Below are 25,959 nucleotides of genomic sequence, written 5' to 3'. Positions count from 1 at the left end.
CTTACTCTATTTGTCCTTCTCTAGACAAAGTGTCCATTTATCATTTTATACTGGGTACGAAAACCCACCCAGCCAACCACCATCCCGATTCCAGCACAGGCTTCCACATGGGTCAGCCCACATGCGGAAAGGCACCTTTTGCTGTTCTCCCTTCAAGCCTGCAGGGTGGGAGGAAAACAGTTTTTGTGCCTTCTTCTCCCATTCAAACTTGCAGGAGGAGGGGAGAAGAAGGAATTTGGGGTACCCCAGGACAGTGTTACGCAAAACAAGTACTCCTATGGTACTCATTTAAGACTCTGAAATACCTACAACAGAAGTAACGGGGTTGGGGGGAAGAAGGGCATATGTGTGTGTACATCCTTTAAAGCTGCAAGGAGTAAAGTGAACACCATGTAAAGTTTCCTTTAAGTAATGTTTTCCTCTTTGAAAAAAGTCTCTCATCTCTGCTCTAAGTACACCTATTTAATATTTCTAGAAATACCAAAGAACAAAAATGTAGACAGCCATCAAAGCTCATTATGCTCTGCTGTTGGTATCAGAAGAGCTTCCTTCACCCTTCTGCCCATTCTAAGTGGGAATCAGCCTGAGCTTCCCAGGAAACACCCACTGCTTGGTCTACACAAAACTCAGGATGTCCCAAACATCTGCATCACCAATGGCAAAACCATTACCCACTTCAGCAAAGCATTTGACACCACCTGCCACAACAAGCTCCTGGCCAAGCTGACAGCTCATGGCTTGGACAGATTCACTCTGTGCTGGGTCAGGAACTGGCTGGATGGCTGAGCCCAGAGAATGGTGGTGAATGGTGCCACATCCAGTTGGCAGCCAGTCCCTAGTGGTGTTCCCCAAGGATCAGTGCTGGGCCCAGTCCTGCTCAATATCTCTATTGATGATCTGGACAAGGGGATTGAGTCCATCATCAGTAAGTTTGCAGATGACACCAAGCTAGGAGCAGGTGTTGATCTGTTGGAAGGTAGGAGAGCCCTGCAGAGGGACCTGGACAGGCTGGATGGGTGGGCAGAGGCCAATGGGATGAGATTTAACAAGGTCAAGTGCAGGGTTCTGCACTTTGGCCACAACAACCCCAAGCAGTGCTACAGGCTGGGAGACTGAGTGGCTGGAGAGCAGACAGGAAGAAAGGGACCTGGGGGTACTGGTGGATAGTCAGCTGAAAATGAGGCAGCAGTGTGCCCAGGTGGCCAAGAGAGCAAACAGCATCCTGGCCTGCATCAGGAACAGTGTGGCCAGTAGGACAAGGGAGGTTATTCTTCCCCTGTACTCAACACTGGTCAGGCTATACCTTGAGCAGTGTGTCCAGTTCTGGGCCCCTCAATTCAAGAGAGATGTTGAGGTGCTGGAACATGTCCAGAGAAGGGCGACTAAGCTGGTGAGGGGCCTCGAATATAAACCCTATGAGGAGAGGCTGAGGGAGCTGGGGTTGTTTAGCCTGGAGAAGAGAAGGCTCAGGTGGGAACTATCTGAAGGGAGGTTGTAGTCAGGTGGGGGTTGGTCTCTTCTCCCAGGCAACCAGCAACAGAACAAGGAGACACAGTCTGAAGTTGTGCCAGGGGAAGTATAGGCTGGATGTTAGGAGGAAGTTCTTCTCAGAGAGAGTGATTTCCCATTGGAATGGGCTGCCCAGGGAGGTGGTGGAGGCACCGTCCCTGGGGGTGTTCAAGAAAAGACTGGATGAGGCACTTAGTGCCATGGTCTAGTTGACTGGATAGGGCTGGGTGCTGGGTTGGACTGGGTGATCTTGGAGATCTCTTCCAACCTCGTTGATTCTATGATTCTATGATTCCACTTATCCGTGACCTATTTAAAACAAATAAATCTGTAATATTAATCAAATTCAGCTCTTTCCTTACCCCTCATTACCCTAACACACACTTAATCTTTAGCTGTGATCTTTCAGCTGCCATCCAACACAACAGCTCCAGAGGAAAGGGGCAAGAAGATTATTAAAAAACTTGCTAATGAGGAAGAGAAGGAATGTCTAATGCTTTTGGGTAAGAAAGCAAGAAGGATCGAGCACAAAACTAAATCACTATCAGTGCATGGGACTTTCATATGAAGATGCTTAGAAAAGAAATCTTTCAAATGATCTGAAAAAAGGCTACTTTATAAAACAACCTGACATAATCAAGTAAGACTAAAAGAGCTAGGCATCAAAATTATTCTTTAAAAAAATGAGCTTCAGTGTTCAACAGTAATTTCTGGATTTTTTTAAGAGTTATGAAGCATTCATGTTCTGTTCACACTATGAGATGATGAACAGGTCTTTTCTACCCTCTCCGCTAACTCACAGTACATAGAAATAATCTAACCTTTACAGAATATGAAAAAAGTACAAGTGTCACACCTCTTTTAAATCACAACAGCTGCCTGACCATCCAGTGGCTCCAACCCTGAGGAAAGAATCATTTCTCCTGAGTACATGTGTGTAAATGTGTGAATGTACAGAGAGAGAAACATCAAAGTAACATGACTGCTGTTTGTGTCCCAAAACGCCTATGAGTTCAGCCTTAAGAAAACAAGTCTTACTCAAATATTGGAATTGAATTAAAAATTTTGTTTGGAACTGAGTTATCCCTACAGAATCCAACTATTTTTTCATTTTCCTACCAAAAAGAGTGTGTGCATAAACGCAGACTGTACTGTTTAAATGCTCCTGTTTCCAAGGGTTCCAGTCTTCCTACTCATTAGGACACTGCTGAAGTCATATTATTCAAGCACACAATGAGTTCCCTAGGTTAAACAGCAATATAGATAGTGAAAAATTCACTTAGTCTTGCTGGACTAAGGCACTGATACAGACTTCAAGCCACAGTTATTTCCTAGATCACATGCACTGCTGGGTTTGGTTAAGTAATTCAAATATTCTGGCCTATATCATACCATCACTGTTTAGGGGTATGGTGAACTGTCAGTGACAATACGCAAAGCTCCTTAGAGGCCATTGCCTTCACTTGTCTTTTGCTACTATGAAAATGAATGATACTTAAACACCAAAAAAAAAAAAAAAAAAAAAAAAAAAAAAAAAAAAAAAAATCACTTTCATATAGTCTTTCTGCCCTTGCTTTCCAGATACATCCAAGTGCATCTCTGTATGAATTCTTCCCAAGTCATACATACTCCATCTTTGAGAAATCCTTGATGTTAGTTCATCACTGAGATCAAATATATACTCCACAAAGTACTGAAATTCTGTCTGTAGTGAACCAGAAAGAAAATGCTCCCAGGTGTGTAACAGCAGGCAAGGCCAATGACCTCATCTTTTTAAAGAAACATACATTTCAAAACTTTAACCAACATAAATACATGGCTTATTATTTAATATGTCTTTGTTGTACTCTATTCAAGGTAACGGCTGGGTTGCAGCTCAGCAATAGAACAAGAGGACACAGTCTCAAGTTGTGCCAGGGAAGGTATAGGCTGGATATTAGGAAGAAGTTCTTCACAGAGAGAGTGATTTGCCATTGGAATGGGCTGCCCAGGGAGGTGGTGGAGGCACCGTCCCTGGGAGTCTTCAAGAAAAGACTGAATGAGGCACTTAGTGCCATGGTCTAGTTGATTGGTTAGGGCTGGGTGCTAGGTTGGAGTGGATGATCTTGGAGGTCTCTTCCAACCTGGTTGATTCTATGATTCTATGATTCTAAAGATGGGAATCTCTGGCTTATGAAGGAAAGCAAGGCAGAACAAAATCACAGCCAGTTGAATTAATATTGGTAACTACCATCAAACAAAATGTTAACTTGCAAGACATTCCTGACTGGCTGTTGAAACTTCTCAGAGCAATTATCTTGGAAACATCATAGGTAAAACACTATGACACATCCAATTTGCAATGCACACACAAAAATGTTTAGCATATCAGTGCAAAGAATTTCACCTGATTTTAAACGGTACTGTATGACCAAAGCACATCCACTCTTTCAGAGTAACTGCGGCATACTAAAGAAAGACCTTAAAGTAAGCTTTATTCTTGTGAGGAGCAGTAGAAATCCTTGCGACAATAGCTGTCCTACAGCTTCAAATGTACATCTGCCTATTTCACGTACCTCACAAAAGCAGAGGTCCCCGAGGCAACCTTCACAGTATATCCAAGGACTTAATGGGAATGAGCACCAAGCTTTTTCTTTTCCCAAGGGGTCTGCTTCAGGGGTAGGAAGGATTAACACCATTTAACTAATGTGGTAGTTAGCTTGTCTTTTCATTATTCTGACTGTACCCCATGCAAAGGCAAAGAAAGGACACACCCATCAACCTGCTACCAACCCACTCTGTAGAAGGACCATACAAGCCAGAAAAACTTACTTATCTGGGACCAGAGCAGCGGGAGTTCTGTTTGCATAAAAATTAAGAGAAAATTAAGAGAGAAAACATCCTTGTGGCCAAGTTGCCAGAGCTTCTGACTTCAGAGATGCCAAGTAATTACAGGTACAATTGCTCCCATGATTAGGTGCAGGCTGTTCCATCAACATGGTTCCATAAAAAACAAGCCTGCAGAACTTTTCAAACTGCTGCTAAAACATCATCTTCCCTGGTAAACAACCTGACTAGAAGAGTAGCTGCAATGAACATCAGACATCTTGACGCAGAAATGGCTACATCTCATACACTGGCTTCTCTGCTCCCTGGGGGGCAGCTGCTCCCTCTTGCTAGGGATTGCGCTGTGAGATGAGCAGTACTAGCTCACTTCTCCCCGGCTTCCACAGTCTTGGAAATTAATTGAGAAGTTTTTGCCTTCTTTGCACTTGCAAAAAGCCTATGAAGGGATGAAGTGAGTATTTCCTACAGAAAACCCCTGGTTCAGGGAATCTTTGATCTGTGGAACGCCATGCTCCAACAAAGGTACTGACACAGAAGCACACACACATGTGAAGCTATATACCATACTTTGGATATTTACTTTATATCAGATTTCAGTACAGATAAACAGCTCAGTACCTATTGTTTCATTTCAGTCTCTTAAAAAACAATAAACAAAAAAGTTCAAATTTTCTTCTGGGTAGATTTTATATTTTTTCCCTTTAAGATCAAAATCATCCAGTCACTTAAAGATACCGGGGAAGATGCCTTGTTGAGAAAGAGAGAAGAAATAACACCAAGATCCCCTTGCAGTTTTTTTAAATGCTTATTCTGCTCCTGGACATACAGAGAAAGTATTCTCTCTTTACTTCCTACTGCAGTAGGCAGACAACTGTTTTTTTACCTAGAAGGATGACATTTCAGGCACTTACGGTTGCCAGGGACATACATCAAAGTTTGCTGCATTACTCCTTCTACTGCTGCGCTCCTTGTTGTCATCTTTTAACAGAACGGTCATGCGAGACCGGTTCACTACTAAAGGAATAGGAAAGCATTGATTCATTGAGGGGGAAATAACTCCTCCTCCCTTTCTAGCTGTGTATGTCCTGGTACAGTTATCATGCAGGCAATAAGGACAAAGCATCACACTGAACTTCATTGTCCTGCAAACATATCTAAAATCTCAGTGTAAGGTCCTGCACCTGGGTCAGTGCAATCTCAAGCACAAATACAGTGTGGGTGGTGAATGGCTGAGAGCAGCCCTGTGGAAATGGATCTGGGGGTCTTGGTTGATGACAAGCTCAACATGAGCCAATGGTGTGCATGCACAGCCCAGACACAGCAACCATGTCCATCAAGAGAAGTGTGGCCAGCATGGCAAAGGAGCTGATTCACCCCCTTTACTCTGCTGTCATCAGACCCCACCTGCAGTATTGTGTGCAGTTCTGGAGCCCTCAACACAAGGACACTGAACTGTTGGAGTGAGTCCAGAGTGGGCACAAAGATATTCAGAGGATTGAAGCACCTCTCCTGTGAGGAAGGAAGAGAAGGCTTCAAGGAGACCTTACAGTATCTGAAGGAGACCTTCCAGCATCTGAAGGAGGCTGACAGGAGCGATGAAGAGGGACTATTTGCTAAGTCTTGTAATGACGGGATGAGGAGTAATGGGTTTAAGCTGGCAGAGGGGAGATTCAAACTAGATGTTAGGAAGAAGTTCTTTACAGTGAGGGTGGTAAAACACTAGAACAGGTTGCCCAGGGAGGTTGTGGATGCTCCCTCCCTAGGAGTGATCAAGACTAGGTTGGATGAGGCCTTGAGCAACCTGTTCTAGCGAGAGGTGTCCCTGCCTATGGTGGGGGGTTGGAACTGGATGATCTTTGAGGTCTCTTCCAACCTAAATCATTCTATGTTTCTATGATTCTATATTTGCATGCAATGACATCATTAGCTCCACTCATTATATGATCCCTAAAGGCAAAAAATACTGCAAATGCCATCCCCATATTCCCATGGGATACTTTCTGCCCTGAAGCAAGTCTATATATGCAATCTCTTTAAAACTTAATTGGGAAATACACAGCTTCTAGTCTGCAGCAGAACAGGGAAGAAATAATAAAGAGCATTTCAGGACTTAGAAGCTAAGCAGCCATTTCCAAACCTAGAAGCTGGATCTCAAGAAAAATGTGCCAAACATGAACTCATTTATTCTCCTAAAAGGGCAAGAGACAGCTTGGGGGGGAGTGTTGCTGGCAAAGGATGTATATGACACCGTATCACTTCAACATGCTGCACACTGTGTTCCCTATAACATTTCGTAACAGTGCCTTATAAAACTAAGATCAGTCCTATCTCTCACTCCAGTTACCCATTTGAAAATATACACCCCAGAAGAGTGATTTAATACAAGAGCTTTCTGTCTTGCTCTTACAGACCCAAGTTACAACACCCCTGTGTTGTACTTAAATCCTGCCATGCTGATGTAAACACTAGGCATGGGTGATCCAGTACAGAGCAGGTCCAAGCTGGCTTAGCCTCAGACTTGTCACCTAACTGAGCCAGAAGGGTTTTCAAGGCTAAGACTGGGTCAGATGCAGGACGGCTCATATCACTTTCCAGAATTCAGAACCCACCCAACAGCATGAGTTCAAAAGTGCAGCTTACACTCAAGGGCTTTGAGCTTGCCTTCTGTGTAGCGAAAACTTCTGCTTGGGTAAGAGGCCACAGAGGTGCACAGAAAAGACAGTAAAGTAAAACTGTTATCTGTATTTAAGTATATTGTACAGCAAGTGCTTTCTAAGCAGTGAGATGTGAAAGCTGTCTGCTGTCTGGGCTTCAAGAAAAAATGTTCAACAGATGGCTGACACAGTGCCATGGTAAGCCTGAGTAGGCCAAAATAGGCTTATACATGTACTGGCTTGCCCAGACTTGTTTTGCTCCTGTTTACATCCTGCGGTAAACAAGGTACACATGCCTAGCTTGTGCCTGCCTTGTGCACGGCCTATGTTTTTCCCAAAGTTGGGTAAAGGAAGCCTATGCCAGGCTCAGCTAACTGCCACTCTGATTGGCTATTCTGACTGAGAGGGGATTTAATATATGTTTATAAACATCTGAGGGATGGTCATGAGGAGGGGCAGGCTCTGCTCACTTGCTCCTTGTGACAGGACAAGGAGCACTGGGTGCAAGTTCCAGCAAAAGAGGTTCCACCTCAACACAAGGGGGAACTTCTTTACTGTAAGGGTCACAGAGCACTGGAATAGGCTCCCCAGAGAGGCTGTGGAGTCTCCTTCTCTGGAGACTTTCAAGGCCTGTCTGGATGTATTCCTCTGTGATTTGTGCTAGATTGTGTGGTCCTGCTCGGGCAGGGGGGTTGGACTCGATGATCTCCTTGGTTCCCTTTCAACCCCTAACATCCTAACACCCAGTGATTCTGTGTCCATGGGTCATTAGTCTTGGACTGCATTGATAAAATAAATGAGCAGTTACACAACGTACTCTGCTGTTGTATTCATGCCTGCTGCTGCCTGCTGCCATTGCTCACTGCCTTACTGTATCCTGAACTGCCCAGAAACTACACTGCTTGAGTTTACCAGGAAAAGGCTCCAAATGCCTCCACATGATCTATCTGCATAATCAGTGTGACATCATGCCAAGTTCGCACATTGCAAGACATCCTGCCTACATCTGAAAGTCTCCTGCCAAGAATGGAAGTCCTGGACACACAGATCATCCAGATGAATCAGGTAAAGGTCAGAGATCCTTCTTTCCCCAGGACCCTGTAAAGCCTGGGAAGAATCAGAAACCTCATCATCTGACAAGACAGTAACAGAATTCCCTAAAAGCATTTGGGTACTGTCTGAAGCTGTAGCTAGCCCTGCTAGTTAGGAAATAATACTATGTGAGTAAATACTTAAAGCCTCTTATAATTCACCATTACCTTCTGCCATACATAGGAAGGAGCTCCTTGAGCCATCTAGTGGACAAGCAGTATAATCAACCACAAGCTGTATAATTAATTACAAGTGGTATATTGACTGCAGGAGCCTTCTCTTCCAGTTCAATTAATGTTTACAAGATTTTGATAGCTATTTCTAGATCTAGTTATTCCTTTGTATAATATTTCCATGACTGTATGAAGAACTAATTATTATTAAAATTAGTGATCTGGGGGGTGAGACTCCTGAATTTAAAAATTAATAAACAGTATTAATTTTGAAATAAATATCATCTCACATCAATTAATACCCTCCATTACACACAGTTCCACAGGTGAATCACTGTATCCTACAAAGAGGTAGGCCAACATACTAAAGAAGCACATATCAGCCATTTTTTTCCTTTCTTCAGCAAATTGACTTTAAGCTTCAGATATTCACCCAGTTAACACTCTGTACACAACATCTAACAGAAATTTCTTTTAACTGCACCAAACCTAGTGTCTACTAGATTTAGAATCTCTGAAAGTCTGAGCTAGAACACTTTATCACACAAGCCTGTCACCCTAGGATGGCTCACTTTCTTCCAGAGAAGGTCAGAACGTTATGCCAGTGCCATAGGTTGCAACAGGAAAATAACAGTCTCTGATCAGGAGGCATTTCAGAGAAGAGAGATAAGTTCTCCAAAGATTTGTGTAATTTCAGATAAACATCCACAATTATAAGGCTTACTCAAAATAAATGAAGACTTCTATTATTCTCATGGTTTGGCATTTTCCTCGGTTACCTCATGGATCTGTGTATATGCTTATTTTAACTAGAGGCCATGTAAAGGGTTGAAACATTAAGCCTCAGTGGAGGCAGAAAAACTTAAATGGAAATATTTATGTAAAAAAAATAGAGTGGGGAGAGAGAGAAAGAGAGGAAGAGAGAAATGGAGAAAGGAAAGATGGAAGGGAAGGAAGGGAAGAGGTTGAAGCAAAAAAAGAGATGAATAATGGAGAAAAGTCAAGATTCCATGTCATAAAAACAAACAAACCCCCTCAAAAACAAAAAAAAGGAAACAAACAAAACCTCTCAAGCAACTACCCAAAATACCCTGCACACCACAAACAAACAACACAAAAGGAAAGACCAAAAAAAAAACCACAAAAAAAAAATCACTTATGAGACCCTTAGGAATTAACTATAAAGTTCTGACTTTATCTAACATTTAGTTCCTTAATCATAAAGTAATTGACCTCAAACTAATGAATATGTTTCTTGAAAGGAAAATCTACTCCTTTGACAAGAGTTTGCAGTACCAAGATGAAAAAGTTCTCTAAGAGTAGCAATTACTTTTTTTTTTTATGATGTCACATTGAATTTCAAAGCTGGAAAGACCTAAACACTGTCAGGATATAAGCTGCTTCTTCTGCTATTGTGCTGCCTACCCTCTAATGTTATGAGTGATAAAAATATAAATACTTCTATTCCTGTCACCAATTAAGAGAGATATCCACACATTGGAGTCAATAAGCTGTACAAAAAGGGCATGAATTCCTCTTTATGCCAGTCTTCAACCCTGGTACAATGTGATAATGCACTTCCACTTAACTCTAGTGCTGACAAACATTGATGTGTAGCTGAGCCTACCAGAGAATAATGATACTGCTAAGGTCTGGATTTGAAAAGCAGAGTCTTATATACAAGATGTGGCAGCTCAAGTTTTTATTTTTGGATATTTCTATTGAATTATTTCCCCTTTTATCTTCATCTAATTCAGATTTTTCCTCTTTAAAATATGGCCCTGGCTAGACCTTCAAGGCATATATTGATGACACCACAGTAAACGAAAATTCCCCATTGTGTTTTTCAAAAGTCAGAGAAACTGTGACAATGTGATAACCAAAACACATTTACAATCATAACCTATCCACATATCAAAATGAAAAAAAAAATCACACAAATAAACTTGGGATTTTAAGAGCAATTATACTTGCCCTCAAAAGCAGCAGCTTTTAAACAGTCTAAGCTGTTTAAAAGAAATATGGCCAGTAAGTAAATAAATATTCTGCCAATCTGTTGATAGCACCAGAATGGTTGGGCATCTTACTGCTTGCTTTATTTCCTTTCATTCCTACATCTCTTGATATAGTGCATTGTCCAGATCCTGCACTAAGTTCAAACAGATCCTAAGTTCAGCCAGCAACTGAGATTATGTCTAATAAAGCTAGAAGGTGATATTCAACAGCAGTACAGTACAATCATAAGGAAATAGAATTAATAATTTTATTTTATGGGACAGTTTGAATTTATTGTAAGTTGCATATAATTTCCAGTCTTATATCTTGACTACCACTGGAAGCAGCGCTACAGGCTGGGGATAGAGTGGCTGGAGAGCAGACAGGAAGAAAGGGACCTGAGGGTACTGGCAGAGAGTAGGCTGAAGATGAGCCAGCAGTGTGCCCAGGTGGCCAAGAGAGCCAATGGAATCCTGGCCTGCATCAGGAACAGTGTGGCCAGTAGGACAAGGGAGGTTATTCTTCCCCTGTACTCAACATTGGTTAGACCACACTTCGAGGTCTGTGTCCAGTTCTGGGCTCCTCAATTCAAGAGAGATGTTGAGGTGCTGGAATGTGTCCAGAGAAGGGCAACAAAGCTGGTGAGGGGCCTGGAACATAAACCCTATGAGGAGAGGCTGAAGGAGCTGGGGTTGTTTAGCCTGGAGAAGAGGAGGCTCATGGCAGACCTCACTGCTGTCTACAACTACCTGAATGGAGGCTGTAGCCAGGTGGGGGTTGGTCTCTTCTCCCAGGCAACGAGCAACAGAACAAAGGGACACAGTCTCAAGTTGTGCTGGGGGAAGTATAGGCTGGATGTTAGGAGGAAGTTCTTGCCAGAGAGAGTGATTTGCCATTGGAATGGACTGCCCAGGGAGGTGGTGGAGGCACCGTCCCTGGAGGTCTTCAAGAGAAGACTGGATGAGGCACTTAGTGCCATGGTCTAGTTGACTGGCTAGGGCTGGGTGCTAGGTTGGACTGGATGATCTTGGAGGTCTCTTCCAACTTGGTTGATTCTATGATTCCAACCTGGTTGATTCTATGATTCTAATCCATGCTGAGGAAGCTCCTCCTTATGATGATCTTTCTGATCAGGAAAAGAACTATGCTTTGTTCGGAAATGGTTCTTGTTGTCTTACTGGGTACACGCGAAGATGGAAGTCAGCAGTCTGGAGTCCTACCAGGAGAGTTACTGAAGCGAGAGATGGAGAAGGAGAATCCAGTCAGTTTGCTGAGGTAAAATCTGTCCAACTTGTTCTTGATGTGGTTGAATATGAAAATTGGCCTATCCTTCATCACTACTCTGACTCATGAATATGAAAATTGGCCTATCCTTCATCACTACTCTGACTCATGGATGGTAGTTAATGCTTTATGGGGTTGGCTAAAAGACTGGAAAAAGAATGGTTGGCAGAGGAAAGGAAAGCCTATTTGGTGTGCTGATCTATGGCAGGACATTGATGCACGTCTGGAGAGAACTCCAGTGAAGGTGCGGCACGTAGACGCACACATGCCTAAGAGCAGAGCCACTGAGGAACGCCAACACAACCAGCAGGCAGACCAAGCTGTTAAGATTTCTCAAGTTGACACCAATTCTCATCTTGACCTTGATTGGAAGCACCAAGGTGAACTGTTCTTAGCTCGGTGGGCCCATGATTCGTCTGGACATCAAGGCAGAGATGGAACATACCGATGGGCTCGTGATAGGTCAATTGACGTGTCCATGGACGCTATCACCCAAGTCATTCATGACTGTGACATTTGTGCTGCTATTAAGCAGGCTAAGTGAATCAAGCCCTTATGGTATGGTGAGAGATGGTCAAAGTACAAGTACGGTGAAGCCTGGCAGATTGAATACATCACTTTACCTCGATCTCGTTCTGGCAAGCAGTATGTGCTGACGATGGTGGAGGCCAGCACCGGATGGCTGGAAACCTATCCAGTTCCACATGCTACTGCACGTAACACCATTCTTGGCTTGGAGAGACAGATCATGTGGAGACATGGAACTCCAGAGAGAATCGAGTCAGACAATGGCACTCATTTCAAGAACAATCTTGTGAAAAACTGGGCCAAAGAGCATGGTATTGAATGGATCTATCACATACCCTACTATGCACCAGCTTCAGGAAAGATTGAGCGCTACATAGGTTTGCTGAAGACCACCCTAAAAGCCATGGGGGGGTGGAACTCTAAAAAAACTGGGACAAACATTTGCACAAGCAACCTGGATGGTAAATAGTAGGGGTTCAGTACACAGAGCAGGATCTTCACAATCAGATTTGTTACAATAGTGGATGGTGATAAAGTTTCTGTTATACATGAAAAGAATCTGTTAGGAAAAAGACTTTGGGTATTTTCTCCTTTGGATGAAGGGAAACCTGTCTGAGGGGTGGTGTCTGCTGGAGGTCCTGGTCACACCTACTGGGTAATGCAGGAGAATGGTGAAATCCAGTGTATTCCACAGACAAATCTAACTTTAGCTGAGAAAGTTTAAATTCAGAGTGTATAATACAAGCTGTTAGGGGTTTTCTGTTCTAGGTACTACCTGGCATCCAAAGACACAATCTACAAGAGAACCTACAGTATGTGAGCATGAACCCAATGTCACCTGGGAGTCCCTCTTCTTGTCTAATCTGTGAGGATATAAACTGTTTGCTCTTTTCTGAGCTTCTGAATCACCTACATCTGAGATAGTCAGAATGATATGTGAACTGAATTTGTAATATTCATTACTGTAAATACTGTTTTAGATTAAATAAATAGTTATCAGCAAAGCTCTGAGTGAAATAGACAGGGGTGGATTGTTCTAGTTTGAGGCAAATTAGAATGTTTTAGTGAGAAAAATTAGATTATAGGCTGTGAAAAGGAAACAATAGTGATGTCTACTTCACTCATAGGTTTGCTGAGATGTATAAAACCAAGAACACAAAACATAGATAAGACAGAGCAGGAGTGTCAGTGTGTGTGTATCTCTGTCACAGTGGGTGCCCTGGGATTCTTCTGTGTAACTAATCCTTCTGCTTTCTAACTCACTTGGCCGATCCTCCAACCTCACCTTGCACTTAACTCTGGAATAAGGTAGAGGGGTGGAAAGAAGGTGGAAGGGTGGTTGGGAGCCTCTCCTGGGGACTCTGATTTCTAGGATAGGTGTTGCGTTTCTGTATTACCTTTACCTTGTATATTTCTGTATATCTGCTTGTATATTGTGCTACGCTGTGAATATAAAGCTTCATTTCCTTAACCTCCAGCTGGCTGAGTCTAGTCTGGGTGATTTCATAAGAGTAGGGGGGCAGGTAATTCCCAAACCATCACAGTGAGAAATCTTGCATTCCTTCACCTGAGTAATTCTCCACTTTGTATAGCTGAACTCTTGCACACTCTTGCCTAACTGGTGTGATCAAATGCCAGTCTGTACATACATTTAACTATGAACTAAGACACGTCCACACTTTGAAGTCTGTACTGGAAAAATCCCTCTCTACATAGCTTGTTGTAGAAACAGAGGAGCAGACTTAATCCAGTAGGTAGCCATATCTACACATGAAAGCAAGAACTGTCAAGCTCTGCATACTACTCATGTAAACAACATAATATTCATTCCACTGGCTAACCATATGTGTGGTCATCCAAGAAGGATCCAGGTAGATAATAGGGGAAGGTATTGCCAAAGAGCTTGGAAAGAATGTATTATTGTATTTGACTATGTTCCATGCTCAAATTAGCATGTCAAGAGAAAGAAATCCTGCAGAAAAACACATGTACCTTATTACTGTTCTTAGTGTTACTTCTCTAAGTACTACAACAGCAACAAAGAGAGCCAAACAACCTGATGAAAAGATGCAAACAACAAATGCAAATGTGATTAAATACCCTCCTGACATAAAGTGATTTTATTTCAAGTTCAGATAAATACATGGCTGGCTGTAGTTTTGGTGACATTTCTATTGAGTTAGACAAGCATGGTTTCCTTACATTAAGCTTTTATTTTTAAACTCACAGAAAGGGAAATCTTTGTAATAGAAGGCCTAATTTCTTGTATTTCTCTTAAAGGAGGTGTGCTAATATTTCCTTAGCATGCAAAAGTTCACAAAGCAAGAAGTAAAATTCTCCAAATACTTGGTGTTTGTCCAGAAAGAAAAACTGTCTTTGCAAGTTGCATTCAGTTTGATACTACATTTTCAAGACAGGAATCTAGTGTTGTGGTTCAGGTTCCTCAAAAACTATGAAAGTAGTTAACTCTCATTTGTGCCAAGGAAACTGTTTGAGCATGGAGCCCAAAGTTTTAGGGCAGTTAAGCTACTGACCACCATAGACTTGATTCAATCACCACTCAAACAAAAATTAATTCAATTTTTTTCTGAACGTTAAGAACCCTGATGGAGTAATGAGTCATGAGCCCTGGCAGTGTAGCGAGCTACTCTCATTACTACATCACTCCAGGCAGACCGCTCCGAAGTAGACTGTATCTGTGTCTATGATCAGCACATATAGGGATAGACTGTTGCAGTTGTTTTATCACTCAGTAACCCTTTTCCAGCAAAAAAATGGAATCAGGAAAAGGAGAGAAGACTCCCAGGTTGAAACAAAAATGGATTTGAAGAAACAGCCAAAGTAACACCAATTCCCACATAAAGTTCACATGCAGCAGTCACAACTGAAGGGAAGACAGTCCTGAGGAGCAGGAACAGAAGGAGTAGAGAATTGAACTCAAAGAAAAGGCACTCAGCTCATCCCCAGAAGTCATCTCCTTTTACAATGAGCCTGATGATTATGTCACAGGATACATCTGTCAGGCAGCTCAGGGTAATTGGCACAGCTAACTCAAAACTGCTAATAGCCTGCAGACCATGCCTGTTCCAGCAAAACTAGGATAATTTGCTGCCTAATGCAGAAGAATGACTACTGATACTGCCTGCAAGGTTCTGCAGTCCCTCTGTATCACATGTATGTGGACTGTGCAATGTGTCTGGGCTGTACAACGTCCTTACTGAGGTAAGGATGCTGAGCAAAGACTTCAGGTGGTACTTTGCTCTGCAATGTCTTACTACAAATACAGGAATATATTTGATAATTTTTCAAGATTGATTCTTGGCTGCTTGTGTATCTCGGCAAGGGCACAACAGGACTTTTAGAGGGATGGACTAGATGGCCTTTGGAGGACCATTCTATGATGCATCCCAAAAAAGATGAAGGCAGATAAGAATGCCAGGAGGCCTGCATGGTTGAGCAGAGAGCTCCTGGACATGCAAGAAGAAAGCTTGCAGAGAGTGGAAGCAAGGACAGGTAACCCTGGACAAATACAAAGAAATTGTTCATGCAATCAGAGGTCAGGTTAAGAAAGCTAAAGCACAGCTGGAGTTAAATCTGGCTAGGGACATTAAGAAGAACAAGAAGAAATTCTTCAGGTGTATTAGCAAGAAAAGAAGGACTAGGGAGGGAAATGGAGAGCTGGTGACAAAGGATATGGATAAGGCTGAGGTGCTCAGTGACTTCTTTGCTTCAGTCTTCAATGACAAAGGCTCCAACCAAAATGTCCAAGTCCCAGAGGGTAAAAGTAAGGACTGGGAGAAAGAAGATCTGCCCACTATAATTGAAGATCGTGGTTGTGAGCACCTAAGGAATCTGAACATGTGTAAGTCCATGGGGCCTGACAAGATCCACCCACAGGTCCTGAGGGAAGTGGCAGATGAAGTTGCTAAACCACTGTCCAACATATTTGAAAGGTCATGGCAGACTGGTGAAGTTCCTGCTGGCTGGAAGAGGGCAAATGTAACACCCATCTTCAAGAAGGGAAAAAAGGATGACCCTGGGAAATACAGACCAGTCAGTCTCACCTCTGTGCCTAGCAAGATCATGGAGCAGATCCTCCTGAAAGCTCTGAGGCAGATGGAAAACAAAGCAGAGGTGATTGGTGGTAGCCAACAATGGCTTCACCAAGGGCAGATCATGCCTGACAAATTTAGCGGCTTTTTATGATGAAGTCACAGCAACAGTGGACAAGGGAAGGGCAACTGATGTCATCTACCTGGACCTGAGTAAGGCATTTGACTCTGTCCCTCATGATATCCTGGTCACCAAACTGGAAAAAACATGGACTTGATGGGTGGAGCACTGCTGGATAAGGAATTGGCTGGATGGTCACACACAGAGAGTGGTGATAAACAACAACGTCCACTGGAGACCACTGAAAAGTGGCATACCTCAGGGGTCAGCGCTGGGACCAGTGGTGTTTAATATCTTAACAGTTGACTTGCTAGAGGGTGGGGATGCCATCCAGAGGCACCTGGACAGGCTGGAGAGGTGGGCCAAGTACAACCTCATGAAATTCAATAAGGCCAAGTGTAAAGTCCTGCACCTCGGTCGGCGCAATCTCAACCACAGATCTAGGCTGAATGGTAAATGGCTAATGGCTGAGAGTAGGTCTGAGGAAAAAGCCCTGGGGGTCTGGGTTGATGAAATGCTCAACATGAGCTGGCAGTATGCATGTGCAACCCAGACAGCAACCATGTCCTGGGCTGCATCAAGAGAAGCATGGCCAGCAGAGCAAGGGAGAGGATTCTCCAACTTTACTCTGCTCTCATCAGACTCCACCTGGAGTACTGTGTGCAGTTCTGGAGCCCTCAACACAAGAAGGACATTGAACTGTTGGAGCGAGTCCAGAGGAAGGCCATGAAGATGGAGCATCTCTGCTATGAGGAAAGACTATGAGAGTTGGGGCTCTCTAGCCTGATGAAGAGAAAGCTTCAAAGAGCCCTTATAGTGGCCTTCTAGTATCTGAAGGGGGCCTACAGGAAGGCTGTGAGGGACTATTTACAAAGTCTTGTAATGACAAGACAAGGGGTAATGGGTTTAAACTGGCAGAGGGGAGATTCAAGCTAGATGTTAGGAAAGGGTTCTTAACAGTGAGGGTACTGAGACACTGGAATAGGTTGCCCAGGGAGGTTGTGGATGGTCCCTCACTGGAGGTGTTGAAAGCCAGGTTGGATGAGGCCTTGAGTGACCTGTTCTAGCAGGAGGTGTCCCTGCCTATGGAGGAGGGGATTTGGAACTGGATGATCTTTGAAGTCCCTTCCAACCTAAACCATTCTAGGATTCTATAGAAGCTACGAACAATAAATCCAAGTGCTGATTGTTATAATTTTCAAACTCATTCCACCTACTTGATTAAAGACTAATACCAATGTTGCTAATAGCCTGCTCCAATGCAATGTCTTTTTTCTCTTCGGAAACACCCATGAGCTTTCTACCATGTCCTGTGTGAACTCATGCTGCAGTAAACTATGGTAGTAGTATGCACACCAAGGTACACTCCAACTTATGTCTATCTCTAGAGTGTAAGTGAAATTCATGCATGTTTACGTAACTGTCATTGCCCTACAAGGACACTAATCTCCTGTTGAAAGCAAGTGAGAGATTGTGAATTTGGATGGAGCAAAAGAATAGCCTAATTCAAAACATAACGTTAAGCTTGCTTCAAATTGCTGCTTTTAAGGCACAAAGAGATCTGGTAGGAGGTAAGGGGGAAATCTCTTGAGGCAGGGTAAATCATACAAACACAAACTCATATGTCACTGAATATAATATGCAACAGTGTGCAGAAAAACGCACTATTTGTTTTCACGAATTAGAGACTGAGAACTTAATTCACAAGCAGCAAAGTTCAAGTGTTATGAGTATGGGCTCAACACAGGGCCAAATCCTACAGTCCACACACAATCTTACTGAGTTATATGCGTTGTTGGTCTTCCCTAAATTAGAACTGTAGGATTGCCTCAAAATATATTATGGTCACAGGTGCTAAACTTCTCATTTTCATAAATGAAAGAGAATCTATGAAGACTTTATGGGGGTTTGTGTCATTCACTAGTTTAAATGGAAAACAAACCTTTAAACAAAATAAGACTTTCAGGTGGGTTCAGACACGTTCAGTATTCTTATTTTTAGTGATTCTGTATCCAAGAACATGTTTAGGAAACAAACCAAAAACTATAATAATTTTTACAAAGTATTTTGAACAGGGTCATCCTACTGTGCAGCTACTAAAATAAGTGTTACTATTTCTTTACAATGTTTACAATGGATTCTTTTACATGGATAAATAAGAAGATGCAAGCTGCTATACAACTGACACGATTTTTAAGGTTCTTTGCTATCTGAATGACAAGTCTTTAAGCCAAGATGGTTTCAAGTGTGTGCACATTAATATTCTTACTGCAGATTTTGTGATAGCAAACATAAAATTTACACTTGTAAAATTAAATATGTGTCAAAATGGATCAGTTAATCCCAATAAAACAGCAAAGCTAACTGCAAAGCATCCCATCAGGATAACCAGGGAAACTATGTGAGAAGAGCGCATAGTAAGTAGCAGCTTTACAAGCTTGACGCACACCGGATGTGCGATAACACGTCCTCCAACAGCTGGAATAAACTTGTCTCTTTAATGAGTTACAGCAGTAATGAGAGCTCACTTAAGCTGGCTGCAGCTTTAGAAAAGAAGAAAATTCCAGGACCATTACAGCACAATATACTTCGATTTAAAGCCAGGAGAAACAGTTCTCTAAACCTCTACGAGTTAAATCACCATTCACAAGTCATTGCTCTCGAAGTTTACAAAACTGATGCCAATATCAACTTCTTGATTCTACCTGCAGCAAACGAAGCTTCAGATCTGAAACACTTTAGAGAATATAAGATTTACAACATTCGTTCTAAACAAACTCTCTCTGCCGTCCTAAAGATCACAACATACCCCTACACACAGATGTAAACACGGCTACGGTATTAGCTACGCTGATACATAGCTGCAGGGAGGAAATGGCATTTACCAGGACGAGGCAAGCCAGAAGCAGGACGCCAGCAGTTGTCCAGCGATAGCCCTCCATGGATGGACACGACTCTGCCAGACCTGGGGTCGAACACCGCACAGGCTGAGAAGCACTCGGCTGCTTGCTGTCTCATCCAGCGCCGGTGCAGATCTTCAGCCTTACTTCTCCGTCTCCATCAGCCCTGCTCACATTTCCTGACCCAGGAGTGGGTGGGGGGATTGGGGTGAGCTGCAGGGAAGCACTGCCGAGCCAGGGAGCAGCCAATCCCCCTCCTGCTAGTCAGACGTGCAGCACGACAAAGCCGAGGGGCTCACGGAAAAATGCTAACAGTGAAAGACAGAAGGGAAGAGACGAAAAAGCAAAAAGGAAAAAAAAAAAAAATAAAAGAGAGAGAGTGAGAGAGAGAGAGAGAGAGAGAGAGAGAGAGAGAGAGGGAGGGAGGCAGAAGGAGGAAGGAGGCAGAAGGAGGAGAGAGGCAGAATGGCACTGCTTCAGGGAGTGTTCTGCTTTAAGCGAGCCATCCTTCAGGAGCTCTGCTCCACCACCACTTGCCATGAGGTGTGCACGCATATTGCCAGGTCAGTAGTTCCTCTGAGCATGCATTGTTCCAAACAGGAGAGAAACTTTAATGTGTGTCAATATGTAATGTATACCGTAAAAAGCACCATTTGGAAAATGCCGAAATCCACCAGGGAGAATGTACTAAAGCCTTGCGTTTGTTGTGGGAAAATCCTCTCTGAAACTCTTTTACACCATTTGTTTAGCAGCAAAGGCGTCTGACTCTTCTCAAGTTCTGAAGCAGCACTGCTTCTGACAGAACTGACAGTCTTTCCATCACTTTTCTTTTGCAGGAAAAGTTTTAAAACTACCCTAGTCTGCATTAGAGGGAAAGTGAGCCTATGGGAGAAAGAATTTTGGACAGAAAGACAAAGATCCATGCACCACAGAAAAGCCAAGAACTTTGCCTTTTAAGTATTAGGCAGCCAGGAGTTTCAAATCGCTGCCTTCACTCTCTTCAGGATTCATCCAGTTCACATGTATATGCCCCTGCATTGTCTGAAATCTATCCTATTTTTTCCCCTCTACTTTGTTTGCTTTATTTTCTGAAGCAGGAGTTGTAAACTGAATCCCAGAACTCTTTCTCAATGCTGTTAGCATGGGGCTGTGCTGAACATCTCATGCAGTCACATTATTCTGCAGGGTATTCTATGTCCAGATGGGCACGAAGAATGCTTCTTAACCTTTTGGCTGCAGTACCTCAGTAAGCTGAGACAAAAAAGGGGAAAAAATAACCAAATAAAAAGGTAAGGTAGATGCATGTTGAAGGTGGAGGGTAGTATTCTAGTAATGAGCCTGAAAAGAGTGGGATCAGCAGAGCTGACACACCTGAGGCATAAGATGCCACGTGACTGGAGAAGTGTGCCTTTGTGAACCTCACAATGTTCAAAAAGGCTAAGTTCAGGGTCCTGCACTTGAGTTGGGGCAGTCTTCAGTATTACCACAGGCTGGGCTATCAAGAGATTGAATCACAAAATCATGGAATGTTAGGGGCTGGAAATGACCTTGAAAGACCATCTAGTCCAACCCTCATGCCAGAGCACCTATACCAGAACACACTGCAACTCATCCATGGAGACTCGATAACCCCCCTGGGCAGCCTGTTCCACTCTTCCCTCACCCTCACGGGTGTCCTGTCATTTGGCATCACTGAGAAGAGCCTGGCTCCATCCTCACTTTTTACATATTTATAAACAATAATGAGGTCATCCCTCAGTCTTCTCCTCTCCAAAGTGGGACAGGGATCTGCTGGAGAGGGTCCAGCGGAGGGCTACAAGGATGATTAGGGGACAGGAGGGCATGGCTTATGAGAAGAGGCTGAGGAACCTGGGGCTTTTTAGTCTGGAGAAGAGACGACTTAGAGGGGATTTGATGAATGTTTGTAAGTGTTTGAAGGCTGGCCAGGAGTGGGGGGCAGGCTCTGCTCACTTGCTTCTTATGATGGGACAAGGAACAATGGGTGTAAGTTGCAGCAAAAGAGGTTCTGCCTTAACACAAGGGGGAACTTCTTTACTGTAAGGGTCACAGAGCACTGGAATAGGCTTCCAGAGAGGTTGTGGAGTCTCCTTCTCTGGAGACTTTCAAGGCCTGTCTGGATGTGTTCCTCTGTGATATGTGTTAGATAATAGTGTCCTGCTCTGGCAGGGGGGTTGGTTCCTTCCAGCCCCTTACATCCTGTGATCCCTCAGTCTCCCCTCAAAAGGAAGACGTTACACTCCCTTAATCTTTTTTTTATTTTTTTGCTCTGTGCTGCGCTCATTCAAGCAGTTCCCTGTCCTTCTTGAACTGAGGGGCCTAGAACTGGACACAGCATTCCAGAAGTGGCCTCACCAGGGCAGAGTTGAGGAGGAGAGAAACCTCTGTTGACCTACTAAACGCACCATTTCTGATATACCTCAGAATGGCATTGGCCCTCCTGGCCACAAGACCACATTGCAGAGCAACTCTGCAGAGAAGAACTTGTGCATACTGATAGATGAAAAGCTGGATATGAGGTAGCAATGTGTGTTCACAGCCCAGAAAGCGAAACATATTCTGGGCTGCATGGAAAGAAGTGTGGCCAGCAGGTCAGAGGAGGTGATTCTGCTTCATTGTGTCTAAACCTCACCTCAAGTACTTTGTCCAGATCCAGAATCTTCAGCACATAAAAACCATGAATCTGTTGGAATAAGTACAGAGGAGGGCCACAGAAATTATCAGAAGGATGAAACATCTCTCCTATGAAGAATGGGTACGAGTAGGGGTTGTTCAGTCTGGAGAAGAGAACCAGATCTAGTTGAAGTTGGTCCTCTTGACTGCAGGGGAGTTAAACAAGGCAACCTTTAAAGGTCCCTTCCACCCCAAAACATTTTATGATTCTATGATTTTTACCTGGGGAAAGAGTCTGACACCCACTTTGATGCAATCTCCTTTCAGGTAGTTTTAGAGAATGATAAGGTCTCCCCTCAGCTTCCTTTTCTGCCAACTAAACAGCCCCAATTCTCTCAGCCACTCCTCGCAGGACTTCTCTAGACCATTCATGAGCTTCACTGCTCCAGTACCTCAATGTATTTCTTGTAATGATTTGAAGGTCTAGTAGGAACATTATCAAATTATCTGGCCTGCAGCGTTCAGTTAAATTGAAAAGGTGATAGAGCTATAAAGGATTTTGTTTATACAAGGTATGTGTTTAATCAGCAGATCAGCAAGACATTAATAACAGCATTCTAAGTTCCATGAAATTCACCAGGCATGATATTTTGTTGCACATTTAAAATTCAGACCAGACACTAAAACGCAGCTTGAAACAAACTCATACAAACTCCATAATTTTTTCACGAAACCACATGAATCTCATAATTCTAACATTTTGGCTTTCAGTTTTCTGCACATATTTGAACTTAGAAATCAAAGTGAAATACAAGGAATGGAAACTCACATTAATCAAGTCGAAGGGAAAAGTCTACTGAACTCTTGCATAGAGCTTTAATGAGGAGTCATGCCTAATATCTGCCAATTTCTAGACAGCAGTCATCTGAATTATTCCTAACCGAAAACAAAGCAAAATAAGACAAACACCACCCCCTCCCCAAATTCACAAAAAAACTCCACACTAAAACAAATAAACAAATGCCACAAAATAGAAAAAACAAACAAACAAACAAAAAAACAAACAAACAAAAAAACTGAAAAAGAAGCATAGATTTACCACAAAATTACACTAAGACGTGAAGTGCCTGGAAATGCTCTGTAGCTGAATATGTGCAAATCCTGCTGTTTAGATCCTCTGGGTTTTGATGTACTGCACATATGCATTTTATACAAAGTTCATGTATTCATCTTACTGAAAGGTCAGTCTAGACATGGAACATTAGTTTGGGGGTCAAATAATTTCTTTTTGGGTTTTACTTACTCAAAATTAAAGCTTATGGTAAAAAAAGAGTCTCTAAATAAGGTGATGTTGTTTGAAAGATGTAAAGCCTGAGGTCCTGTTAATCTCTTAAGCCTCTGTGTCATGCACTCCAAATGAATGCTCGAATTCAGAGCAACAAGAGCCTTCTACCTGCAGCAAAAGTAATAGCTTAAACCTTCAGGGACATGTTAGCCACTATGGATAGTGCCTACTGCACGCAGTGTTTCATATCATGGCCAATACAGAGGTTCTCAGTAAAATCTTAATGCTACAGATGAAGTTCTGAATCTTTTAAGATGACTTGCAAAACTGTTACCGGGAGATAAATGAGTTTAAAATTGCATTCACTGTCACTTTCTGGGTATCCACATGCAAGTATGTCACATCCAAACCCATATGTTACAAGCATAACCCCTGAGCTTACACAAATGTGCACTACTCCATCTCCAGATAATTGCCCCATACATTTTCTGAACTGGTCATTATCATAGAATCATAGAATCAACCAGGTTGGAAGAGAGCTCCAAGATCATCCAGTCCAACCTATCCCCCAGCCCTATCCAGTCAACTAGACCATGGCACTAAGTGCCTCATCCAGTCTTTTCTTGAAGACCTCCAGGGACGGTGCCTCCACCACCTCCCTGGGCAGCCTGTTTTCCTTCCTCTCTTCTAGTTGTTTAAGTGTGATGGTTTGAGTGTTACCCCCCCCCCCCCCACACACACACACACTTTGGAAATCACCCACACTAGACTAAGCTGGCTCTGGAAATTTGAATGAAGCTTATATTTACAGCTAGCACAACATACGAGCAGATATTTACAGTATATACAGTTATATACAGAAATATACAAGGTAAAAGGTAACACAGAAACACAACTCCCCTCCCAGAAACCTGAATCCCCAGGAGGGGCTCCCAACCTCCCTTCCACCTTCTCCCACCCCTCTAAACCTTACCCCAGTCCCAAGGAAGAATGGAGGTTCGGCCAGCAGGTTAGGAAGCAAAGTGGATTAATCAGAGAGACAGCAGAAAGGCTAGAGAGGAACGCAGCTCAGAGTTCGCAGGCAGAAGAAGTGCCTTATCTATGTTTGGATTCTTGTTCCCATACATCTCAGCTAACCTGTGAGTGAAGTAGATATCACCGTGTTTCTCTTTCACAGCCTATGATCTAATCCTTCTCACCAAAACATTCTAGTTAGCTTCAAACTAGCACATTAAGTTAAACCAGTTATCATCTCTTGATGGTCTAGTTAAGATACCCATGCTCACTGCAGGGCGATGGACAAGATAACATTTGGGAGTCTAGTCCAACCCAATGTATTCTATGATTCTTTGTGAGAAGCAGAACTATTAGTACTATGCACTATGGCAGATCATATGAAATAGAAGTAGAAGCAAAGAACATTGTCTGAAGTACTACTATAAGCTCCAAAGATTCAGCAATACTTAATTCAAAAAACACATGAGCAGACAGAAGAAAACTGTTAACATTAGTATGCTTTATAGCAGGAAAGAGCGAACTCAACTTTGGAGCTGATCTCCCTGGGGAGAGTATGTTGCTGTTTTCACTCAGAAGTCACCTGTGTCTTTCTGCAAGTTGGACTCTTTTTCTGCCATCAGGTCTCTAGAACCAGGATTTTTTTTTTTTTTTTCAGTTAACGGTAGCTATTCTTGATTTTTTTCTCTTACAAGGCTGGATTGATTTCTAGGATCCTGGAAGCCTGTGCAAGTGTGGAAAGTGAGGAGCAGGAGGGAGACAGTGCTTTCTAGTGAGCTTTATATAGAATTTGCATTTACATGTGTGTGTTCCTTCAGCAGATGTGAAGGAAACTAGAATGAAAGTGTTAAGGACTGCAATATTCTGAACTGCCTAAGTGAAGCTCATGACCTGTATTTGCAAAAGCACTTCCCTCCAAGTTTAAGCTCCTGCTGCACAAAAAATCTCTATCTATACATCCACCTTCAGATAAAATTCTGATATACAATAGCAGAAACAATGTAGCTCTGAAGAACATTAACGTCATCATTCCTACCTAGCAGGGCAGTCGACTCCTTCAAGAGTTATCCAGTCCTTGCCCTTTACGACAGACAGGTTGCCACAAGCTCTGGGATAAAATAAGACATTGCAATCAGGGTGCTGGGACTTCTCTGGCACCCACATGAACCTCTACATCTAATTGTAGTGAAAGGCCAAAATAGGCCTAATAGGTGGCTTGTCCTGGCTTGTCCAGGCATCATCCCAGGATCCCCTTCTTCCTCTGCTGTAGTGAGGAATAGCATGGGAAAGAAGACAAAAGGCCTGGAGCCATCAAGTCTACTCTGCAGTGGTAAACAGAGTACATACACTTGTTTCTGTACCTGTGTTTTTTATGGCCTGTGTTTTTCCAAATAAGAGTAAATCAAGCCCCTGGTTTCACCTAATACAGTCAGTTTCAGCAGAATGCCATTCTGTTTGCCTACTCTCTGTGGCCAAATGGAGCCATGAGACTTCAGCAATTAATAAATATGAGTGAGTCGTAAAACAACACACTCTGCTCTGCCATTGTGCTCTGCTCTACTGCCACGCTTCAGACCAGCTTTGCTGTGTAGCAAGGAATCAAAACCAGGTCAGAGGCCATCTAACCCCCAACGTCCTGCTGGAGCCCTGAGAAACTCCAAAAGCCTCCAGCAGCCATCATACCACCAACAGAACTCTTCCAAGTGTTTGGGTGCTGTCTAGACCAGGGGTCATCAAACTACAGCCCATGGGCTAGATATGGCCCCACAGGGTACTCAATCCAGCCCGCCGGTATTTACAGACCCCCTCTCCATCCCCAGGGGTTGGGGGGAAAACCAAGCAGCCACTTCCTGCCACTTAATCCCCTCGCCAGCCTCTGCAGCCCCCAGGCACCC

General features: G+C 43.1%; 1 protein-coding gene across 1 annotated transcript in view; it reads right to left on the bottom strand.

Annotated features, from left to right (window-relative positions):
- The window catches only part of ADAMTSL1 (ADAMTS like 1), a 207,889-nt gene extending 188,445 nt beyond the window's left edge, over positions 1 to 19,444 (bottom strand). The window contains exon 1 of the mRNA XM_064140676.1: positions 19,120 to 19,444. Coding sequence (XP_063996746.1) covers positions 19,120 to 19,176 — 57 coding nt within the window. The 5' untranslated portion in view covers positions 19,177 to 19,444. The remainder of the gene's footprint in view (positions 1 to 19,119) is intronic.
- Between the last annotated feature and the right edge of the window lie 6,515 nt (positions 19,445 to 25,959).

Source organism: Pogoniulus pusillus, chromosome Z, assembly GCF_015220805.1.
Source record: "Pogoniulus pusillus isolate bPogPus1 chromosome Z, bPogPus1.pri, whole genome shotgun sequence".
Lineage (NCBI taxonomy): Eukaryota > Metazoa > Chordata > Aves > Piciformes > Lybiidae > Pogoniulus > Pogoniulus pusillus.
The sequence above is the reverse complement of the archived record's forward strand: the minus strand, read 5'-3'. Positions and strand labels throughout refer to the sequence as shown.